At 42.4% G+C, this 24,623-nt stretch overlaps 1 protein-coding gene across 1 annotated transcript in view; it reads right to left on the bottom strand.

Moving 5' to 3' along the window:
• CEP192 (centrosomal protein 192) overlaps window positions 1–24,623 on the bottom strand; it is a 96,428-nt gene that overhangs the window by 26,949 nt on the left and 44,856 nt on the right. Inside the window, exons 19-34 of the mRNA XM_068993662.1 lie at window positions 23,865–23,983; window positions 20,429–21,260; window positions 20,209–20,335; window positions 15,013–15,184; window positions 13,261–14,167; window positions 12,492–12,640; window positions 10,666–10,896; window positions 6,163–6,288; window positions 5,828–5,971; window positions 5,664–5,727; window positions 5,125–5,264; window positions 4,935–5,027; window positions 4,371–4,489; window positions 3,564–3,740; window positions 2,071–2,161; window positions 1,735–1,911 (exon numbers count right to left, since the gene is read on the bottom strand). Of these exons, the coding sequence (XP_068849763.1) occupies window positions 1,735–1,911; window positions 2,071–2,161; window positions 3,564–3,740; window positions 4,371–4,489; window positions 4,935–5,027; window positions 5,125–5,264; window positions 5,664–5,727; window positions 5,828–5,971; window positions 6,163–6,288; window positions 10,666–10,896; window positions 12,492–12,640; window positions 13,261–14,167; window positions 15,013–15,184; window positions 20,209–20,335; window positions 20,429–21,260; window positions 23,865–23,983 (3,668 nt within the window). The remainder of the gene's footprint in view (window positions 1–1,734; window positions 1,912–2,070; window positions 2,162–3,563; window positions 3,741–4,370; window positions 4,490–4,934; window positions 5,028–5,124; window positions 5,265–5,663; window positions 5,728–5,827; window positions 5,972–6,162; window positions 6,289–10,665; window positions 10,897–12,491; window positions 12,641–13,260; window positions 14,168–15,012; window positions 15,185–20,208; window positions 20,336–20,428; window positions 21,261–23,864; window positions 23,984–24,623) is intronic.

Below are 24,623 nucleotides of genomic sequence, written 5' to 3'. Positions count from 1 at the left end.
ACAGAACAGACTCTATAAATAGGAGTGCAGGAAACAGATACCCTGCAAGGATACAAACTTTCCAAACTCTTTAAATGTACTCCATTAAATATGCTCTTTCATTCCTAATTATTAAAATAAATTCCAAAGAATCCTTTGCAAACTTGAAAACATCAGTGGCTTATTTCAAGTTGTTATGTATCAAATACAATAACATTTTGAAAAATTAAACTCAGGTTGATGAAACCTCAGTATTGCCTGCCTTGTAGTAAAAATTAACAGCATTTAAAGGGCTTCAGATCTGAACTCCTGAAAAGTCCACCTCATCCACGGTGAGCTCTGTTGGTTCCAAGAGCCAAAAATATTTCTGATTTTTCTTTTCCCATAGAAACTTGCCAGTAAATCTTATATAAGAAGCTAGAAAACAAGGAGAATCAGCTTTTTAAAACACTCAATACCAGTATTCTTCCTGTATTTTCAAAGTATCGGAAGTCACAAATGACTACTGACTAAAAGGTTAAAAGATCAAGAAAGATTAAATAAAATGAAATCTGAGTAATGCTCACAGACCCAAAGATTCAACCAGAAATCTGCTCTAGAGCAGGCTTCTCAGGGACTTCCCTGGTGGTCCCGTGGTTAGGACTCTGTGCTGCCACTGCTGGGGGACTGGGTTTGATTACTGGTCAGGGAACTAAGATCCCTCAAGCCTACACAGCCAAAACTAAAATAAAATAAAAACCCAACTAGAGCAGGCTCCTCAGGCTTGGCACAGTGGACCCTGGGGTGGGCCATCCAATGTGCGGTGCCCTGTGCACTGTGGGGGTGTCTGGCCACACCCCTGGCCTCCACTCAAAAAAAGGTACCAAAAGTCGAACTGTGAAAACCACAAATGTCTCCAGAAACCACCAAGTGTGCCCTGGTGGCTGAGAACCACCACTCTGCAGGCTGTTCTGCACATCACAGCTCGTGGGGCCACGTGAAAAGCTCCACAGAGCATGTGTCCACCTTTAGCATCAAATACAGTTAGATTTGCCAAAAGTATCTATTCTGTTTAAAAAACCTTTAGGTGGTGTTAATCTTGTGACTTTTCCACCTTTCCTCTGTGACACCAGGGCAAAGACCAGCTTTGCAGTCCCAGCTCCACTGCCAGGTAGCTGCTCGGTTCTGAGCTGCTTTCACAGAGCTTGGATTTCACCTGACTACCTTGTCCCTCTTTCCTCCCCTCCAGGGTTTATCACTTTTCTCTCTTAACGCCCTGAATCTAGCTAAAGAAATGACTTGAAATCTTCTGAAATTATGCTGGGAAGAAACAACACAGAAAAGTCCTGTGTATCCCTAGTGTGTAGAACAGAGTCTAACAAGTAATGTCAGGACACACCCTGCTGAACTGAAAGAAGAAAATTTACTTGGAAAATCAACAACTTAAACAGTTCAATCTGGACTTAACCAAACAATGGGTTCCTGAGAAGTTCAAATCAAAATGAAATAGACAAGACCTATTTTACAGGATTACTAGGGTGGCTGCTTTTAAAATGGACAATTCTACAAGGTATATAATTATTCTCTAATCTGTCTGTAAACCTAGGTAACCAATCACATATTTTGACTTATAAAAGAGTACATGTATTTACCAACATTTAACTGATTCATGGGGTCACAAAGAGTCAGACACGACTGAGCGACTGAACTGAACTGAACCAATAGTTACAATACATCATAAACTCCATGGGAGAAAAAATAGCAAAATTATCTTACCGTGAACTTAACACCTGGTTGTGATCGAACTCCAAGTTGTTTAATTTCGAGTTTGGCCAACATACAAGACAGGCGAGTAGGTGCAAACAACACAGAGATATAAATGTCTTCTTTTGGACGAATCCTGACCTCACAGTTATTGGTCAATCGCTCTTCTGAGCCAAAAGTGTGCTGCAGCTACAATTCAAAAACAACCTCTGCGTAAGACAGAGCAGCAGCACCAGAGCAGCAGCACAAACAAAACATGCCAGTAACACAGACTCTTCAAGAATGAACAACGCAAGACAGCCTGAACATAAAAGAACATGACAGAACAGGGCCGTGTACTCCACAAACCTGAAAGCAGTCCTGGTCTTGTCCTCTGACAAGCAGGCGTAAATGCTGGGCTGTAGATGCAGAATTGTTTCTTAAAGCTAGTTTCTGAAGCCTAGAAACAATGGCACATTTTAAATGTGGTTTTCTTCCATGGATGCTGCTACAATCATAAAAACAAAACCAGTTAAAACCGACTGCAATGCATTGAGGCAGACAGACTGCCTGAGCCACGTGGGTGGTGCTCCACAGTCCTGGAACTCCGCATTTCTGAGAACGTGCACTCAAGACTCACCACATTGGAGAGGACTTTCAGTTTAATCTCTCCTGTTACAGCTCCTTAGCTGCCCTTATCCACACTCTATGTGTAGGAATTATCTGTTTTACAAAATAGTCTTCATTTTTTTTTTTTTTTTATTAAATTTTAAAATCTTTAATTCTTACATGTGTTCCCAAACATGAAACCCCCTCCCACCTCCCTCCCCATAACATCTCTGTGGGTGATCCCCATGCACCAGCCCATAGTCTTCAGAAAATACAGATGAACTATTTCATTTAGTCAAGACCATGCTTAGCTCCAAAACCTACCTTTCATGGAAACAAGAGTCCTAAGCACATTGTACAGATTTTTTACTTTAAGAGGTTCATCTGTACAAAGTAGTCTTTTAAACAGCATACTGCAATTAACCTAACTTTTAAAAAACTTATAATGCAAGTAGCACTGCAGCTGGCTGGCAATATGAAAATCCTCCAGCCTCTGCAAATACATGCATTCTCTCTTCACTAGAGAAGAGAAAATACGTGAATAAATCTCTATTTTACACAAATTTTGAAAATTAACAGTTAAATTATCTAAGCTGTGGTCTATGCCTTGTGTACCTTGTATTAAAAAGGAAATGTTGCTGAGTTTAACTAACCTCAGAGTAAAATCAAAGACCTTTGGTTATTAGCACACCAAAGAAAAGCCTTCCACAGGTACTCTGCCTGGGAAAGACTTGCAGAAAAAAACTTTTTTCATAAAAACAAAGCCAATTAAAACCAAGTGCAGTGTTCAGAGATGGGCTGGCTGCATGGGCACAGGAGCCGCTGGGGAGGACGGTCCTAAAACCCAGGGCCATGCAGGACAGTGCAGGAGTCTAGCTGAGAGTGCTCTCACTAGAGCTGCCCATGGAAAACCACCCTTCACCAGCTGGACCGTAAAAGCCTCTAAGAGGCAACATCGCTGTTCCTTCTTCCCACCAGCCCCCAGTGCTTTCCAGAGAAGGAACCAAGATACTTGTAGCTGCCTAAGTTTGGTCATCAGCAGAGAATTCACCAAAGAGCTTAAGAAAACTGAAACCTAATTTTTTTGGCTTGTATTTTAAAAACATGAAAAATTTAACTAAAAGATAGGAATTCATGGTAGGATGAATACTGAATATAAGATAGTTTTATTTCAGTTCTGAGAACATGAACATGGTCATCATGGAGACAGCGAAGAACAGCAGTCAGTGATGACAGCTGCTGTGCATACTCACTGTGTTCTACCGAGGGGGACACCTCCCCAGGCCAGAAACTGCTTGTTGGATAAAATTGAAGGAACATCTGAGGTGAGAGATTCAGGTGCCAGAGGCCTATTTCCTGAAGAAACTACTTCACCTTTTAACATCACTTCATACTGAGGGCCAAATGGCTGCACGAATATTTTCAAGATCCTAGCAAAGAAAACCATCTAAGTTCAGTGTTCAGAATTCAATTCTTTCAGCAACTACTGTCCTACCCACTTCCTTCATCCAAGAGCCTGAGCTGGGTGCTGAGGACACAACACGTGCTCTTCCTCAGAGCTGATGTCCCAGAAGAGGAAGACAGTGGGGAAGGAGACAGGCAAGTGCCTGAGTGCAGAGGAGAGGAGTTCACAGGTGAGGAATCTGGGTAGGGCTGAGGAAAGCCTCTGAGTGGAGACTCTACCCCGGAGGGAGGCGGCTGGGCTAAGCTATATGTACCAGGCAAGTTCACAAGCTGGTGACAAGGATGCTCTAACCAGTGTATGGTGATATTCACTCAGCATTTGAAGGAGTGGGGAAATATCTTTAACAACTGACAAGGTCAACAGATGGTGTCCTTGGAGAGGAAAGGTCAGTGACAAACACAGTAATACTTTCAAATATATTTGAAAATAGTGATTTCTTATTTTCTAGTCAGTTGGTTTACAAGGAGATTTTCAGTGAAGGTCTGTGGCAAAAGGAAAGATCTGTGCTGTCTGCCACGCAAAGTGAAGCATGTTCTCTGTCCTCCTAGCCACAGACCAGAGCACAAACTCGCCATGGTGAACAGCTTTACATTACCTTTCCTCACAGCCCATGGGATCCTTTGGAGAAAATGAAACTATAACTTCATGCTCTTCTCCAGGTTTAAGGAATAGTTTCTCTGGATCCACTGAAAAGTGACTTCCTTGATCTGGGATCTAAATGTTGACGTAATAAGTCACAGATTTCACCCATCCATGCCCTTGTCTCCCACTGACAACCATACATCTTCCCTCCTCCTTGTCCACCAGAGCCCCACCCGTCCTTACTTCCTGACTGTGAACACCTCCTCACACACCCAAACACATCATAAGTGACATCTACACACGTGGATCCTGTCCTCCACCCCACCAGCTACAGGGTAACACGTCTTCAGGAAATAATCTGGGGCTCAGTTCTTGTGTGTACAATGTGAGGCATCCCAGCTGAAGTTCTTTGTCATCTGCCTTATGCTTGGACAACACTAGCTCTGATTCTTCCTCCTGACCCCCCAACTTCCCCAGCCCCAGACAAGATCGGCGGACAGCAATCTTCAGAACTCGAGGGGTCACTGATCATCTCAGTCCAAGAGAATAAGCTACCATCTCCAATGCAATTTCTTACCTTGATATCCAGGTAGACATCAATATTCCCAGCATTTTTCAGAGGTAAGCACTGCCTTGCTGAGGAAGCCACACTGGCAAACAAGTGCAGAGTCTAGGGGACAGAATAAAGCAGGCATTTTTTAAATATCATACTTAGCATGGAATCAATGTTGACATATGATAACAGCAAAGGGAGGAGCCCAGGGTACCTGGAGGTCTTTTGGGGCATGGATGCGGGCAATTCCTGTTCTTGCTCGAAGACTGATGCTTTTAATGACTGGTGTGGGGTTTGGACTATCAACTTCTATATCGACTCTTGCCAAAAACTCTTCTGCTGAGTCTAGAATCTCTATAAAAGGTCATTCTTTTAGTTCAGACAACAGTTATTTAATCCTAAATACCACACATGGTCCAACACTATGCCCTTGGGGGTACAAAAAAATCTTAAGTGAAATGACTCTTTAAAGAACTCAGAAAGAAACAGAAATGAGTGGAGGAGAAAAAGGAAGAAAATATCTGATAGATGAGATAACATCAGTTAAGAGAAAAGATCCCAAAAGGTCTTCAGTGATACTTGCTTAGGTTACCCACCAATAGCACGCTGTCTGCCCAATTTTAAAACATCATAAAATATCTGACAAATTACAGGGAACATCTGACACATTCACTGATGGAAGAAATAAGCCTCAACTTGCTAGTTGATTTAGCTACAGAGTAAAGCAAATACCATAAAATGTAAAGATGATACCTGAAGAAGTGATCTGTTTCTTTGGACTATGGAAAAGAACCCAAATTACCAGAAATTCTGGATCCTGTAAAATAAAAAAAATTTTGCATATATAGTGAGAGAAAAGTAGTTTGGAACTTGACTTCCTTCTTAACTCTAAACCAGTCCCTCCACCTCCCAGTTACCTGTCCATCGTCACTGGCAGGCATCATGTGGTTGATCACCGAAGGGGCGGCCAGCTGCGCGATTGCGTGGGCATAAGGCAATGCTCTCATAGCTGCGTGGATGGGCTCCTTGGAAAAGGTGAAGCAGCGCCAGGCCACAGCATTCTGTCAGAAACAGGAGGAGCTACTTCAGCAGAGCCAATGGTGTCATGCTGGTGGGAGGCTACATCTGTTCACAGAGCCTTAACAAAAACACTGAAATTCTTGACAGAAGTCAGCCAAGGATGCTACCAGCTGTACCTACACCACCTGTCCACGAAACTCTGTGAAAGATCCGTCATGAGTAGCGCACTTACAGCACTGATAATCAGTCTGATGGGGATGTTGGCATGTGTCTTGTTCACCAGTTTTAGAGGCAGAGCTTTCCAGCTTCCGTAAGTCAAGTCGCCAAAATCAAGAACACCTTTCTTTTCTGTTTCTACCTAATTATGGGGGGAAAAGGGATTTATAGAAACAATATATTACTAAATATGACAGTTTATATCACTGCCCTTCTAGCCACAAATAGTCAGTATTAACGGTAAGCTTACCTGAAATTCCAAGGGCTACTTTACAATTGCTACTTTCTACCAAAAAAAATTTTTTTTAATGTAGTCCATGTACCCAAATATACTACACAGAACAAAGTTACAGCTAAGCTGAGGCTGCTTTGAGAGGACTGCTAGTCACGCTCTTAGGCTCTTCGCTACCATGGACGTAGTGCTGCCTTCATGTGCCCACAAAGCCGAGTCTCCACGTGCATCCACACTGAGCCCACAGCACTCCTCAAATCTCCGAGTGATGCTGTCACTGGACACAGTTCCAAGAGAAGCCCTCCTTCACAGAACACAGGAGGCTGCCCTGGTTGATTCTGCATGTAATACTCCAGACCTCTCACCTGACCACTTACCACACTGCTTCTTAGAGTGGAATCTAAAAGGTCAATGCGTAACATCCAACATTTACAAAGCACCAGGAATAATCCCTGGATATGCTTCAATTTCTCAGTCTCCCCCACTTTTTAAAAAAACTAGTTCTATCAAGTGACTTTATTGACATTCCACACGGACATCCATTCACATGGTCACAGAAAAGCTAAAAGCTAACGCTGACCCTCAAGAAGTGAATCTGAAGTAATTTTCCAAGGGTTACTTTTCTGGGGGAGAGGAAAATCAAGCCTTGTTTTATGTGTGGGAGATAGGTTCTTGGCTAACTAGGTTATACTGAAAATTTCAGCACAACCAAAGTGGGAAAAAAAGTCCATAGTGTTGAAGAACCAAGAAATGGGAGAAAATAACCACAAAGCATAACTACTGACAGGGATTTATACTCCAGAATACAAAGAACATCTACAAAAATTTATAAAGACATTCAAAACTAAATAAAAATGGGCAAGAAATATGAATAGGCAGTTCAGAGAAGAGGAGGCCAGGACAGCTAACAGACACAATAAATGATGCTCAACAACAGTCACACAAGCATGAGAGTCAAAACTGGAACTTCTTATCCACACAGAAAGCAAACAGTTCACAATCTAACAACAGCACGTCAGCAATAACAGGCACTCACATGTTTCCTCAGGGAACACACGCCAGCAAGCAGCCACAGAGAGCCAGAATAAAAGCATGCATACTTAAAATGTCATGTTCGCTACAGCCACCTGGGACAGCCTCTTAACAAGTCAGGAAGGTTACTGAGCAGTCTCACAGATGCAGCCTGTGTGTGAAGTCCCTGAACCACCTCTCCTGGGGACATAGCTCCCCCATCATATCCTGCTGCACCTTCAGGTCCAACTACTCCTCCGGGAAGGCTCTGCCCCACTGGGCTAAGGCTGAACCACCCCTTACACTGAGGTCCCCAGGCTTGTCTGTGCGCTGGCTCAAATGGCACCCCAGACCAGCAAAATCGCAGTCCCTAGGGCTGGGACACAGCCATCACTGTTTCTTCAAGTGAGTCACATGACTCCAAGGAGCACACCAATCCACTAAGTGTGACTTACCTGAGCCTGTCAAAACACGACAGCCTCAAATACTACTTAGTTTTTGTTTCTGCTACAAAAATGTAGTCTGAATGTAAAACCAGAATTTAAAACTCTTAAAGAAACACATAGGCAGAACACTCAGTGACATAAATCAAAGCAAGATCCTCTATGACCCACATCCTAGAGTAGTGGAAATAAAAACAAAAGTAAACAAGTGGGACCTAATGAAACTTAAAAGCTTTTGCCCAGCAAAGGAAACTTTAATCAAGGTGCAAAGACAACCCTCAGAGTGGGAGAAAATAATAGTAAATGAAACAAAGGATTAATTTCCAAAATATACAAGCAACTCATGCAACTCAAGACCAGAAAAACAAACAACCGAATCAAAAAGTGGGGAAAAGACCTAAACAGGCATTTCTCCATAGCTAAATGAAGATGGCTAACGAACACATGAAAAGATGCTCAACATCACTCATTAATAGAGAAATGCAAATCAAAACTACAATGAGATATCACCTTACACCAGTCAGAATGGCCATCATCAAAACGTCCACCAACAATAGCTGCTGCATAGAGTGTGGAGAAAAGCTCTTGAACTGTTGGTGGGAATGTAAATTGATACAGCCACTATGGAAGACGGTATGAAGATTCCTTAAAAAGCTAGGAATAAAACCACCATATGACTCAGCAATCCCACTCCCAAGCATATACCGTGAGGAAACCAAAACTTAAAAAGACACATGTATACCACTGTTCACTGCAGCACTATTTATAATAGCTAGAACATGGAAGCAACCTAGATGTCCATCGACAGATGAATGGATAAAGAAGTGGTACATATACACAATGGAATAATACTCAGCCATAAAAAGGAATGCATTTGAGTCAGTTCTGATGAGGTGGATGAAACTAGAACCTATTATACAGAGTGAAGTAAGTAAGAGAAAGATAAATATCGTATCCTAACACATATATATGGAATCTAGAAAAATGGTACTGGAAGAATTTATTTACAGGGCAGGAATAGAGAAATAGACGGAGAATACACTTATGGACACGGGGAGAGGGTGAGATATATGGAAAGAGTTAACATGGAAACTTACATTACCATATGTAAAATAGATAGTCAACAGGAATTTGCTGTATGGCTCAGGAAACTCAAACAGGGGCTCTGTATCAACCTAGAGGGATAAGTGGGGAGGGAGATGGGAGGGAAGTTCAAAAGGGAGGGAATTTATGTATATCTATGACTGATTCATGTTGAGGTTTGATAGAAAACAACAAAATTCTGTAAAGCAATTATCCTTCAAAAAAAAATAAAGTAATTAAAAAAAATGTAGTCTGTTTAAGGACAGGTTCAAAAGCCTGGTCAGCGGAATGTACGGAAACACAGGAAGTCAATGACACTGTCTCAAATAGGGGTAATTTGGTAAAGGCATCACAATTGGGGGAACACAGATGCTACTGACACCCAGTGAGCAGAGACCAGGGCTCTGCTAAGATCCCTACACTGTACATGACAGCCTCTACCACATAACCACCCAGTCAGACATGGCAATGGTGCCAAAGCTGAGAGTCCCTACCCTGGAACAAGCATGGCACAGCTGACTGAAAAATTCATACAATGCCACTTAAGCATAATGTAAAGATCACTAAGAGTTGTAATAACAGAACTTCCACAACCTCTACTTCCTTCTCCACACCATGGACAAGTAAACTGCTAAGCCCAGGCAGTAAGCACAGCCCCAGGGAGGACAAAGAAAAGCATGTGCATGCAAGAAAGGAGGCCCACAAGGTCCTCATCAACCTCCTCGGGGAACCCCACCCTTACCTCACCTCGAAACAGAAGCACAGTTCGAGCTTCTCTGAGTCAAAGAAAAAAATGGGTGCGGTGGGAGCAGTTCAGAGCCCCAGTGAGGGTGGCTGAACTCACACCAGGTTCCACCGCAGGCCCTTCAGTCTCTAATCATCCAGAAGAGTGTTCTGCTCATCCTGCTCTGCACCCAGCCCACCCCCTCGCTGGTTCCCGAATCGTATTCAGGGTGCTAGTTCTGATTCTACTCACAACCAATAAGAATAAGACACTGCATGTGCAGTCACACATGTTAACTAATGCTACAGTCTGTAATCATCCGGTGAGGTTTAGAAATCACTGCTACTTGGCCACATCCTCCCCCTCCCACGATTCTGATTTAGCTGGTGTGAGTGGAACGAGGCACTGGGGTGCACCTAAAACCCCCCAGTTATTTCAATGTCCAGGGTAAAGAGCCACTGTCCTAAGCAGCCTCCTATCCAGAAGGCACTTCATTGTCCCAACTGGGCTAGACCCAATTTCTTTCACTTCCAGAAAAGGGGAGATTGTAGAATAGGAATGTTTTCAGGTACGGAAAACACTGGAGGAAAGAATCTGAACGCAGTGCTTTACCCTCACACGTCAAACTACAGAATGGAAACCAGCTGGAAAACTGGGTTTAATGTTATACTTTGTTTACACACTTCTTAGCAAGTATACTGTGCTTCTGTAAAACAACAGAAATAATTTTAAGTGTCTTGTTTTTGGCAGTGCTCTGCAGCTTGTGGGACCTGAGTTCACTGACCAGGGACTGAACCCATACCCTTGACAGCGGTAGTACAGAGTCCTTACCACTGGACCACCAGGGATTTCCAAGAAAGAATTTTACATTTTGGAATAAGAAGATATTAAGAACCAATGTTTAGCTTGATTGTAACTTTCTGGCACACTCATCCACAAATTCATTTTACCCAAATATTACTTCTAAGGTTTACATAGTCTCATTAAAATACCACTTGTGACAAAGACTCACTCACAGACAGTCACCTCGATCATGGGAGTCTCAGCAATGGCAGTGAGGACAACCCTGCTGGCCAGGGCTTCCGCCTGTGCCACGGTCTCTGCGTCGGCTGAGAATGGCCAGGAAGCAACACTGAATATACATCGGAAGATCCCAGGATCAGATGGTATGAAGAGCACTTTAATCTCTTCTGTGGCATGAGGTCTTATGATGACTCTATTCTTGAAAACTAAACAAGGATAAGCTGAAAAATCCACCTTAAAAAGAAGAGACATGTGGTCTGTTAAGAAATAACTTCACACTGAAAATCAGGAGGAAAAAATAATGAGCTTAAGATCTATTTTCAGTCAAGCTACCAAATCTACACGTTAGCTCTACAAAAGCACCCATGTCTCATAATTCGATATCTGGAAAAATAAAACCAGTCAAACTTATCAGGACTTTTTTTTTCTTTTTTTGGCTACGTCACATGGCTTGTGGGACCTTTTCCAACCAAGGACTAAAACCGGGCTGAGGCAATGAAAATGCCAAATACTAACTACAGGACCACCAGGGAACTCCCATAAGGACTTCTGAAGAGAAGTTATTTTTACCTCCACTTTCTTTGAAAGGGTGCTGGAAATGGCAGCACTTTCAGCCCTGGACATCACCCTAGGATTCACCTCTCACCCTGGACGTCAGCTGGTACCTGGTCTCTGCAGCTATGTGCAGACTCATTTCCAAGGTTCCTCTGCAGGCCTCCAAGTTTATGATTCTGACTCATTCAAATCCCTCCCTCCTCACCCTAAATGAAAATCTTCTTTACTCCCACTTCCAGAGACAACATTACCTCCTACATGCCCCTCCAATCTCACCACCTCTCACCCTCAACCATTTCTCCAGCCACTTGTTTTCCTGTGCCCTCAGGATCAAAGGGGAAGAGTCAGGAAAAAGGAGAGAGGGTACAATCTTATTAATTAGGTAAATCAAGGTCATCACTAGGAGCTAAGAGGAAAGAGAAAACCTGCCCACCAACATCTGTGAGGAGCTGCTGACAGTGCTTCCCATCCTCCCCACTTGCTGAAGCCCACAGGGTCTAGAGTCTAGAAGTCAGTGGCTGTGACTGATCATGTGAGAGACTCCTACTCTCATGTTGAAACTGTGTTTCCAGGCATTTCTAACCGTCATGTAAACGACTTCCCTGGTGGTTCACTGGTCGAGTGCCTGCCTGGCAATATGGGGAATGTGGGTTTGATCCCTGGTCAAGGAACTAGGCTCCCATATGAACCAAAGCAACTAAACCCACGTGTTGAAAATGAGTCCACATGATGCAATGAAGATTCCAAGTTAGGAGACCTGACACAGCCAAGTAAATAAATAAATAGATACTAAAAAAAGAAGAAGATCATGTAAGAACACAACCAGATAAATTCACTTACCAAAAGCAGGTATAGGTCCCAACAGTAACTTGTTTCTTTTGGCGGTTTTGATTTGGTTTTTTGGATAAATGCAGCAATTTATATTCAATCACATTGAACAAAACCAGCAGAGACCAGAACTCAGAGCTCCAGTCAGGGGTTTAAAGATAGCACAAAAAGCACATTTACATGATTTTATAAACAAGTGACAATGAAGTATCATGGTTAATAAATAAACAGTAACATCTGGTAATATCAGAAACAAACTCAGGTTTCACTTTCACCAGAAGTACTACAACAAAAGGAGAACCAAGATAAAGACACCTTCCAACGCCTCTGTGTCAAGTGCAGGGCGGGGACAAGCTCCCTTCATCAAGGGAGAGGTAGGGAAAGGAGAAGCCCAGCATCAACCTTAAGGTGACCGCTCAATCAGGAGAAAGACCCTGGGAGCTCACCTTTTCACCGTCAACACTGACACTGAGAACCCCGATGCTGACCTGCAGCCAGCGGTCAGCAGGGTTCAGGACACTGAGGTAAGTTTGTGAAGCAATGCCAACACAGCAAGCATGAGGAAACTTCAATTCCTCAGGCACACTTACTCTCCCTGGAAAGAGAAAAAGCAGAGTCAAAACCACACCCAACTTAATTAAAATAACAAAAGAACTCCAAGTTCAGAGCCTGAGACAGAACCAGAGAGACAAAGACAGTAGTTTTACCTGAGTTTTTACATTTTTCTAGGGCTACTCAGGAGAAGGCAATGGCACCCCACTCCAGTACTCTTGCCTGGAAAATCCTATGGACAGAGTAGCCTGGTAGGCTGCAGTCCATGGGGTCGCTAAGAGTCAGGCAAGACTGAGTGACTTCACTTTCACTTTTCACTTTCACGGATTGGAAAAGGAAATGGCAACCCACTCCAGTATTCTTGCCTGGAGAATCCCAGGGATGGGGGAGCCTGGTGGGCTGCCATCTATGGGGTCGCACAGAGTTGGACACGACTGAAGTGACAGCAACAGCAGCAGCAGCAGCAGCAGGGCTACTCAGGGACCCTTGCACAGAAATATGGTCGTGTTCCAAATTCAGGATAAAGAAAAAAGCTCACATGAAATTCACTCTAATCATTACTTTCTTGAAACAAATCAGTTTTAAGGTCCCAATTGAGAAAATAATTCAACCTTTAAATAACAGCAACCAACAACAAGCAGCATCAGAGTAAAAGGGTCTTACCAAGTCCTGACACCACTGCTGAATCCCATGGCTCAATTCCACAGTCTGGATGGAGAGACTGCACAGGAAGCACTTTGGCCGCATTCAGAAGGTTCTGACTGAAGGTGTCAGAGTACAGGTTACAAAAGGAAGAGGAGGCCATCAGCCCTGAGCCGATATCCTGTCCCAGGCAGAGGCCTGCAGTCACCGAGCGCTGGACATGCTCTCTCACAACAGCAGGGTGACAGCTTCCCGGGAGCCCACAGGAGAGCCCGCAGGCGGTGGCGCCACAGGCCCGGCAGCGAGGCAGGGTGGCACTGCTGGCTGCAGGCAGTGCCCCAGAGTGCAGCTGGGCACAAGGAGCCACAGGAAGGGGATAGCGCACTGAGACTGCAGGACCTGTGGGGGGCATGTGCTGCCTCATGGGTGCAGGGCCGCAGCCCTCGGTGCTGGGGACAGATGTCTGGTAAGGACCCTGGCCACTGAATTCGCTGTCAGTAGCTGATGTGTCTCTAGGAGTCACGCGCCCACCGTCGAGCACAGGTGCCTGGCAGGACATGGGGAGGCACGGTGTGGCCAGTGTGGCCGGGTGGAGGCTGGATTCACTTGGCAGAACCAGGCTAACCTGCTCCAGGTCACCTCGGTCTGAGGTCAAACCCGTCACACTGGTCTGTGACCGATCTTCACTCTTGGAGGAAGGCAGTCTACTGGAGCTAAAGTCCAGTTTTACATCTTCAGGTCTACTGCTCAGGGAATTCGTTTCAGTCACTTTTTCTGTGTCCAAGTTCTTCTGGATAATATATGATAATGCTCCTTTTCCTCTACTTTGAAATGGGCTTTTTTCTCCCAGCTTCTCTGCAGCCGGCTCCTGAGCTGGAACTGGACTGGCTTGGATAATTGTGGTGCTCAACTCACTGGTGATATCACTCTATGTGACAGAAAATGTTCAGAAATTATCCACAGATAAAATGAATATTACAATTGCAAACCATGCTGATATACTCTCAAAGAGCAGAGATCTACAAGATATCATGACTCTAAAAAAAACAGGGCTATAAGAGCAGTAGTTTCTGTAGCCCTGAAGAGCAGGATTAAGAGTTAGGAAATCTGCATTCATTGTTTTTTGGCAACCCACTCCAGTATTCTTGCCTGGAGAATCCCAAGGACAGAGGAGTCTGGCAGTCTACAGTCCATGGGGACACAAGAGTCAAACACGACTTAGCGACTAAACCACCACCACCACAGTCCCTGTTTTTACCAATTACAGAACCAGAAACAAGTAGTTTTGTTTAGTAATTAAGTGTCTTCAAACACCCAAATTTTACATCTACGACATCGTGGTCTGGCCTCTCTTCCTCTCGCCACATATACAATTCAGTGTGGCCATGAATCAAATGCAGGGTGTATTCTGTGATTCCCTCTTCCCCCACACCTGACTCCAGGTAGGCCCCATTGAGCTCTGCTGGACACGCCACCAGCTGAGGCCATCCATCGCCTCTTGAAGCTCCCACAGTGCACTTCACTGCACAGCATGTCTTCGTGTGCTCCACCAGACTGAGAGCTTTTTGAGGGCAAGACACTAAATATGTGTACCTGCAGTGCCAACCCAGCACAAGTAGCTGTTTGAGCAAAATATATGTGCATGCACGCACGCACACTTACTTTAAAAGAAAAAGAGGAACCAAAATTAGTCAGGCCTGAATTCAAGTTTGAGTCTTACATCAGTAAGACTTCAGAGGTAAGTGTGAGTAAAGAAGTGACAGAAGTGCTTACCTCGCAGTCGTCAAGGCCACGACGTGAGGCCACGGAGGGACTGATGCTCTCCTGCTGGGACACGTACGTCAGCCTGCTGACACTGGCCTCTGGACATGTCAGCTGGGACAACTCCCTCTCACAGGGGCGCTTCTGTGGATGAGCTGCTGAACCAAATGACTCCAGGGCACACCTGGGAGAGAGAATACCTGTGTCTGGACTTGTCCATCCCTTCACTTAACATCATCTACATGGCAGAAAGCCCTTCCTGCTTGCCTACAACCCCGTCCAACCTTCACTACTGTCTGTCCTAGTTGCCATATGCAACTCAACCCTGGGTTCATTCTTCTTACCCTTGATTACACCATCTTATTCTTATCTAAATCTGTGAATTATAGTCCTATTGAATGAAGTATCTGGTAAGCTACTGAAAAAAAAAAATGTTGTAGCGGTTTCATTAATAAATTCCATATACAATCCCTTAACAGTGTTAGCTTTTCATTCAACAGTTAATGAAGACCTGATATAGACCAATGAACAGAGAACTCGGCAACTCCTGCCCCAAAGAGCAAAGCAAAAACAAGAATCTCATGGACGAGTACACAGAAATGGGCAGAGCCGCACCATGGTGGGGAGACAAAGGGCCCAGCTCCTGGCTGATCATCAAGCAGGCACAGCCAAACCCCTGTACTCAGGGGCTATACATCAAGAGATGAATCCTGAGGAAAAAATTAGGGCTAACTATAGAGATTCACTAAAAGGATATGTCATACATCACTGTAAGTACTAAAGCAGGGCATCTTAGATGTCATATAGGAGAAAGAGGCTATGGCAATTAGGGTACAGACATACAATAAAACACTGGGCAACTGTTTTAAATCATGCAGCTGAATACTACCAACTGGCTCAGAAAGATGTTCAAGATATATTAAGTTTAAAAAAAAAAGTAAGCAATAAATAATAAGATCCCACATACACATTCAACATTCCATCAATCCTCAGCACAGAGCCAGGCCAGCCTGACAGAGGAGGGACCAGGCTTCCTCTCGAGGAGGGGTAGGAGACACACTGGGTGGGAAACACCATCAAAGCCACCTTTGCCAACAGCTGCTGCACCTCTGCAAACTCCGCCACTTAGCTTTAAGTCTGTAATTAACTGGACTGAATTTTATTCCCCCCTCTTTTTTTTCCCCCCACAAAGTCTGCAATACTCAGGTGGGCAACGGATACAGAGAAAAATCCTATTTTGAATTCTGGATTTTTACAAGGACCAAATCAAGACAGCACTGACCAAACACTAGTAAACCTCTAACCAATGGAAACAAAATACTAATCAACTTGCTTCAGGCCCACTTTAGCCCTGAATCACATGCACCTGCATGGGTTCTGTATGCACATGCACACACATGCACACACACGCACACACAGTCATACTCACACAGACAACATGGGGCGGCACGAAGAAGAGTTCTGGATACTGTGGAGCATGCTGAGTCTAGCTCCTCTCGTCAAAAGGAACAGAAGCACTGAGGCTGTTATTACCTCAAGCAATGAGAATTGAACTGTAAGAACACACAGAAACAAAAGGAGAGCAATTCAGGATGCCAGACTGGTGCCAGCCACACAGAGACTCAAGGCAGCACTGGTCATGCCAGAAGGTGACTGGACATTAAAGACCAGCAGCAGGAGTGCTGGCAAGCAGCACAGTCAGCAGACAACGCACTCTCACCAGAAAGATGTGGCTGCTCAAGAGATCAATGTTCTGACCAACATTTCACCATGAATGTGAAGAAACTTAATGAATATGAGTTGGAAGAAACAAGAAAAAAAAAAAGACTAAAAACACGAAAGCCATTTTACAGTAAAAAAAAAAAAAGTACAAGTAGGATTTCAATAAAAAGAAATGAATACAAAATGAATATTCATACTGGCAGCCATGAAAAGCATAGGTGGTACAGCAGAAAATCAGTAATGCTGAGTAAACACTTGAACAGCTAGGCTACTCCATGATACAGGGAGAATGCAGAGATATGAAGATGAGGAGAAAGAAACCCGTGGGGATGCCCCGAGAGGCACTCCCAGCTCTAGGCATCTCAGGAGGAACAGGTCACAGGACTCAGGAAATGAACTCTCCTCAGGGGAGGAGAGTAAATGCAGCCATGAAATTAAAAGACGTCTGCTCCTTGGAAGAAAAGCTAAGACCAATCTTAACAGCATATTAAAAAAGCAGAGACATTACTTTGCCAACAAAGTTCTGCCTAGTCACTATGGTTTTTCCAGCAGTTATGTACGGAGGTGAGAGTTGGACCATAAAGAAAGCTGAGCACCGAAGAATTGATGCTTTTGAACCGTGGTGTTGAAGAAGACTCTTGAGAGTCCCTTGGACTGCAAGGACATCAACCCAGCCCATCCTAAAGGAAATCAATCCTGAATATTCATTGGAAGGACTGATGCTGAAGCTGAAGCTCCAATACTTTGGCCACCAGATGCGAAGAACTGACTCACTGGAAAAGACCCTGATGCAGGGAAAGATTGAGGGCAGAAGGGGACGACAGAGGATGAGATGGTTGGATGGTATCACCGACTCAATGGGACTTGAGTTTGAGCAAGCTGCAGGTGTTGATGATGGACAGGGAAGCCTGGCATGCGGCAGTCCATGGGGTCACAAAGAGTCACACACGACTAAGCGACGGAACTGAACAAAGGGAGAGACCACCATGCACAGAGAGCACAACCCAGGAGAAGCAACTACAAGACGCAGACATGTACACTTACACTGATGACAGGAAAAGCACAGGCGCAACAGCAGGAAGATAAACTGAAGCCAGAAGTTTGGCCTTAGCAGGAAGGGCTGTCCTGCAGCAGAAAGGACAGGAGGACGTGGCATGCCCACCCAGAGAGCATGAGGCAGCAGCCAGGAGGACAAGTGACAGCAGAATGAACCTCAGAACCTGCTGTAACCACCTTCTTTCCCACCAAGCCTGACATCTGGCCCTGGCTGAGCGGTGGGGATGTAGGTGGCTGACCCTCAGAGAGGAGGAAGCTCACCAATCACTTTAGAAAGGGCAACAATGCCATTGTTAAAGTATCTGACCACGTGCCAAGTTCATGAGAAAGTTTAGCATCTCCCTAAGGTATGTTTCCTACACTTAAAGAATGAGTGCATTTTCTTAGGCACACAAGATAAAAACAGGTGGGTCCAAGTATAAGAGCAGCCAGCCCAGTGTTTCGTCTCTGATCATGCAGCAAAGGGCAGGGTGAAGGAACAAAATCATAATAAGTCTTTATATGGCACTTAGTTTTTATTAAATGCCTGCATATACAATTTAAAAATATAAAAACCACAGAAAACAAGATAATATTGGAAGGTACACAGGAGTTAAGAAACAATAAACAGAATACTGAAAGGAATCTAGAAAGCAGCAATGTGAAATGCAAACAAAATGAAAAAGAAATTAAAAAAGAAGCATTACTATTGTGACGGAAAAGCTCTGTGTCTCGAACTATGGAGGTGGTTACACACATTCACATCTGTGATAAAATGGAATAATTCTAGCCACACACCATGCCCAGGACAAGTTCCTGGTGGTGACCCATGCAAGAACTAGGGAAACTGGGGAGGGACACAGGCTCTCTTTATACTAGCTTTGCAACTTCCTGTGCCTCTAACAAGTTTCTCAAGAAAGGCGGGAAAAAATGAAAAACAGAAAAAAGAAAAGATTAAAGAGAAAATAAATGCAGAAGTCAAGCAAAATTTGGTCAGGACCAATATTTTAACAACTAAAATAATAATAATAAACCTTCCTGATAAAAGGAAGCTCAACTCCAAATACTAAAAGGGCACTGCATGACAGGGCACTGCATGACAAGGCGCTGCAAGGTGGCCAAGAAGTCAACACAGAGACATAGCCTAATGAAGTTACTAGACTCAAAAGATCTTATTAGACTCAAAAGCATCTTTAGCATAAAGCTTACCAAAAAATCATGTCAAGTGTGAGGCAAAAACTGCTGCCATATAGAAAGCTTACTTTATTAAATGTAAGGATTCTTTCTTTGATGGCTTTATAAAAGATCTTTTATATGTTTCTTTAAGATTTTAGTAAGCTGGAAATTTTACCTAAGCAGTGAAATTATCATGAATATTTGATATTTTCAAACAAACTGAAATTACATTTGATATCCAAGTTACGTACTAAGTGCTGCCCCAGCTGTTCCTGGACTTTACATATCTTGCGAAACAGTGTAAGTAAGCTGGAGCTAAGAATTCACAAGAGCAAAAAGTACAAGAGAGGAAAAACTTTCTAAAGACTAGAAACAGTACAATTCATGTCACAAAGGGCCATTCACTCTCTTTAATACATCCAGGGATCCAAGAAATGGAGACAAGAAAGACTAATAGTCCAATACACATAGACACATCTGATAAAGCACTATATTTAAACTGTTCAAAGTTCCATAGACACACACACGTAACTATATATGTGTAAACTTTTGAAGCAATGTTGACTTACATCATTTTTGAAAAATTAAAGTTTCTGTAACTTGAAGATTAAGCTAATCTATAGACTGTATTCAAACATGGAAAATATTAGCATTATTATCCTAATCTTTGAAAAAGCACCTACCAATCTCATTAGTATTAAGAGCACAAACTAACACTGTTAAGATAAAAAAAAATCCAAAATTAAGTTATTTAAAATGCTAATAAAAAACAGTGAATTGCATACCTTCATCACACACAGATATAAGAGCAAGTCAGTAAGACTCTTAGAAAACAGGTTGCCAATCTGGAAAGCCTGAAAATACTCTTATTCCTGACTTGGTAATTTTACTTCTGAGGAAATCAGTTACAACACAAAGAAAAATTTGATGAGCAAAGTTGTTCATCCCAGTATCATTAAAATGGCAAAAAAATAAATAAATAAATAAATCCAGTATCTCCAATATCTACCAAAAGCACCAAATAAACCATGACAGATCCATTATGCAGTATATAACATTAATTTTCTTTTAAATACAAGGAATTATTGTAGTGAAAACAGCAGAGTATAAAAATTTGCAAAGAAATATGGCTTGAAAGAAACTCACAAAATATAATTGTTAGCTTTGAGAGATGAACCTATAGTGACTACTTTTCTTTACATTTTATTCCAGTTTTCCTATACTGAGCATGTATTTTTATTACTAAAAAAAAGAAAAAAAAAAGTAAGCACCTACCCTGATAAACTAGTTCCTGAAATTTCACTAGGAGAAGAATGACTCAGTGGAGAAGTGGAAGGTCGGAAGCTGTCCTCGCCATTCTCCGAGCCGTGTCCACCTCGCTCAGGAGAGGGACTTTTCAAATCTATCAGAAAGATGTATTTTCCAATAAGGACACAGAAAAAAACAAAACACTCCATGCAAGTTTTTGAGTGTGACCAATTACTCTGACACTTACCAACACTTTTAGTTGAGATTATGGAATGGTTTTCAAAAGCCACGTGCTTTTCACTGTTACTTGTCTCACTAATGCACTCATTTTGCCTCTGGTAGTCTCTACTCTCCTGTAGGCCTTTACACTCTTCTGACAGCCAGAGAGATGCTACTCTGGGGTTCCCAACGATGGAGCAAATATCGGAGGCTGGAATGGGTATGGAGGCAGCTTTTTCGCCATCACCAGAATCTGGGGATTTATGGTCAATGGAGTGTATCTTCACATCAACCGGTGTACCCGCTCTCTCACCCACATTTGTAAGAACTGAATTTGAAGAGCTAATTGTTCTCAACGATGCCTGATCCACGCTGTCTCCACTTTCACCATAACAACCGGCTGCAGTGCCTATCTCTGGCTCCCTTACGCTTATGCTAGTAGCACCCAGGTCCACCACATGGATGTCGTGTGTAGTCCGTTCTTTGGACAAAGATAAATCCCAAATACCAGACACACCAGCTCTTGAAAAGTTGTCCAGCCCACCTTCATACTGACTAATTTCTGTTTTCTTAAGGTATCTCTCCATATCAAATGTGCTGGATCCATTACTTTTTTCCAGATCATTAGGTAAGAAATGAGACACGGCAGAATGGTGTCTTTGTTTACCATCCTCCTGACAAGTCTTCTCTCGGGTTTTATTTGAAAGTGCTTTGATCATGGTGGCAAGCTGGAGAGGGTCAGCGCTCACTGATGCTTCCGCGATGGCAGAAGCAATGGTGCTTATCCTCAGCACAGAGTCACTCTCACTGGGCAGCTCGTCTGTATGTCTCTGAGGTTTGCTGCTGACAAGGAAAGTGTCCTAGAGATCAGAAAGTTCACATCAGTTCCATGTACATATACATATCAGTTTAATCTTTATTTGTAAGTGCTACATAAGATCTAACAGCAGCAAGAAATTAATAGTATACCAGTTGAATCTCCTAATGAAAAAAAACAGCTGCTATCAACTTTAACTGCAGAGTACTAGTTCACTTACAAGGTCCAATCATCAGCTGTTCAAAAAACATCTTCAGGAGTTAAACGCTAAAACTGAATCAGAGAGTAACTGTAAACCAAAAAATTAAACTACTGAAACTGAGAAGCCATCGAGTCACAGTGATTCCAAGTATATTCTTGGTAATTTTAGTCAACTGTTAGAATTATTTATAAGCAAGACAGAAACAGAAGCACTGGGTAAAACAATGAAATGGAACCAACAACAAAGCAACATAAACGTATTTAATATTTTTGAAATACAAATTAAGACTTCAGCCTCCAGGAATAGTGGACTAAGTAATGCAAACCAACTCTGGCTGAGAGCAATCAGAACAATACAGCATGTTCAAAAACAACTCTGAGAAGGTACTAGACAGCTAAAAACGGAATGAAAAACTACAGGGCCAAAATCCAAGAGAAAAGAGAATCCCAGAGGGGTGAGCCCAGTCCTGGGGATGCTATTCCTCAGGGTCTCTGCTGCTTCAAGAGGGGGCTACTGCTAAGGCGTCAGGAAGCTTAAGAAGCTAAGAAAATAATTTTTTTAAAAGAAGCTCAGAAGAGCAGCTCTTAAGGGAGTAAGAGTACAAAAATCAGATTCAGAGTCTGCCAATGATAAGGGAGAGGTGGTGATCACAGTGAACATCCACACTTTAGGACAAGACCACAGAGGGCTACACTTGAGGAGTAAAGGTGGCTTAGCTCTGAACAGCTCGATCCCAGGAACTGAATTAAAGCAACCTAAGACTGCTGGGGTTCCTCACTCAGAAGCAAGTAAAAATCCTGTCTGGAAGGCATCTCCCATGGACTCAAATATTTTGCCAACTTTTCCTGTAAAAATGTACTCCTCACAATGCTCCTAGGTAATGTGTCCCATATTCCAGAAAAAGAGAACTGCAGAGCATGCAGACAATGGACTCTCAGAGTCTAAAACACATCTAAAACATCAAATCTAACAAAACCTAAAACATACTTAAGGAAGTAAAAAGTAACATTAAGGGACTTCCCTGTGGTCCAGTGGCTACATCCCCAGTGCAGGGGGCCTATGCTTGATCCCTGCTTGGGGAACTAGATCCTGTGTGCTGCAACTAAAACGATCCCATGTGCCATAACTAGATACATACATACATATTTAAGAAAAACAACAATGACACTGAGAACTCAACAGAAGATGAGAAATTATCAAGAAAGAACTAAATGTAAATTCTATAATTAAAAAACACAATAACAAATCAAGAACCCTAAGGACAGGTTCCACAACTTGGACACAACTGAAAAAAGAATCAGACTTGGAAGAGAAGTCTTAAAAAAATAATTCAGAATGCAAGAGAAAGTAACAGAAAACAGAACAGAAAGAATATAAAAGAAAAAGATACTGAAAAGTCTAACATACTTGTTAACAAACATACACCAAACAACTATACGTTTCAAGAATAAAGGTAAAGTAAACATATCTTCAGACTGACAAAACAGAGGATTCATTACCAGTAGTCCCTCACAAAACAAAATTGTAAGGGTATTTTTCAAGCAAAAGAAAATTAATCTTAAATGGAAGGTCAGAGATACACATTGGTTGTATGTAATAATAGTAATCACCATCAACATCATCATAATCTCTTATGGGGTTTACAAAGAGAAATAAATATAAACAACAGGCAATTATAAGACTGGAATAAAGTAAACTGAATGTTTTATGATACTTTTAATGTTAAGGAAGAGATAGGGAAAACCAAAAAACCCCAACATGGACATGAATTTGAGCAAACTCTGGGAGACAGTAGACAGGGAAGCCTTACGTGCTGCAGTCCATAGGGTCACAAAGAGTTGGGCATGACTTAGTGACTTGAACAAAACAACAACAAAATAGCCAACATACTTTTACTATAAAACTACACTATTTAACAGTGTCATACTGATATAAGAAAGATTTCAAATATCCATCAACAGTAGATATACCGATGGCAGGATATGCATGGTAGAATACTATACAGCAATGAAAATTATCTACCATACTGATCATAGTTGAATCTTACAAACATAAGTGAAAAAAAAAGAAAAAAATATATGCTACTACTTGATTTCTTACATATAAAGTTCAAAAAGAGATGAACAGGTGACAGTGTTAGAGGTCAGACAGGAGAAAGCAGTCTTCAGAAGGGACAAAAACATGGCTCCTGGGCTGCTGACAACGTTCTCTTTCTTGCCCTTGGGTGTACATGGGTGTATAAGTTTTGTTAACTCACTAAGTTTATGTTTTATAAACTCTTTTGTACATTTACTATACACTGATAATTTTTAAATGATACTTGTAATAAAATTTAGTAAAAAAGAAAAAAAAAGTTATGCATTTTTACATGTGACCTTATCTTGATCTTGTAAAGAATTATGACAACATGGGTTTTAGCGCTCCCTTATGAAAGGCTTAAAATACCTCTGCTTTTCCTTTATTGGCAGTTAATGTCACATCATTTTCATCCACTTGTGAAATACTCTCCAGTTCTTCAGCCTGAAGTGTAACTGATCCTTCACTTAGCTGTGCCTTTAAATCTCCTGTAGAAAATACATAATACTCAATTTACATCCATAAACTATGTCACAGAGACAATCCATGCGATGAAGTATGAGGTGAAAGTCGCCCAGTCATGTCCGACTCTTTGCGACCCCGTGGACTATACAGTCCATGGAATTCTCTAGACCAGAATACTGGAGTGGGTAGCCTTTCCCTTCTCCAGGGGATCTTCCCAACCCAGTGATCGAACCCAGGTCTCCCACACTGCAGGTGGATTCTTTACCAGCTGAGCCACAAGGGAAGCCCAATCCATGGATAATGACGACTAAATATAATTAACAAGGAAGAAATCTTTATATACCAAACATCAGTCAGCCTCATAAAAACTGTTTAAATTTCCTTTGTCCTACAGTCACTAGGACACAGAACCATATCATTTGTTCATTTAGCTGGATTCTTCAAAGTCTAAAGTTTGAAGAAGACTGTGGATTTTAATCTCTTCCTTGCAAAATACTGACAACTTCATTTAATACTTTTCACTTTGAAACATTTCATGAATATGCAAGTTGAATTAAAAAATAAGGAACTCTTTATAATAACAGAAAGTCAGTACTATGTACAGCCTCTTTATCCCACCACCCCACTCCCCAGCCTCTGGAATATAAGCTCTTTAAGGACTAA

The sequence above is a fragment of the Capricornis sumatraensis genome, chromosome 21 (assembly GCF_032405125.1).
Source record: "Capricornis sumatraensis isolate serow.1 chromosome 21, serow.2, whole genome shotgun sequence".
In the NCBI taxonomy this organism is placed as follows: Eukaryota; Metazoa; Chordata; class Mammalia; order Artiodactyla; family Bovidae; genus Capricornis; species Capricornis sumatraensis.
Note: the sequence above shows the minus strand (reverse complement) of the source record. Positions and strands in the feature narration are given on the sequence as shown.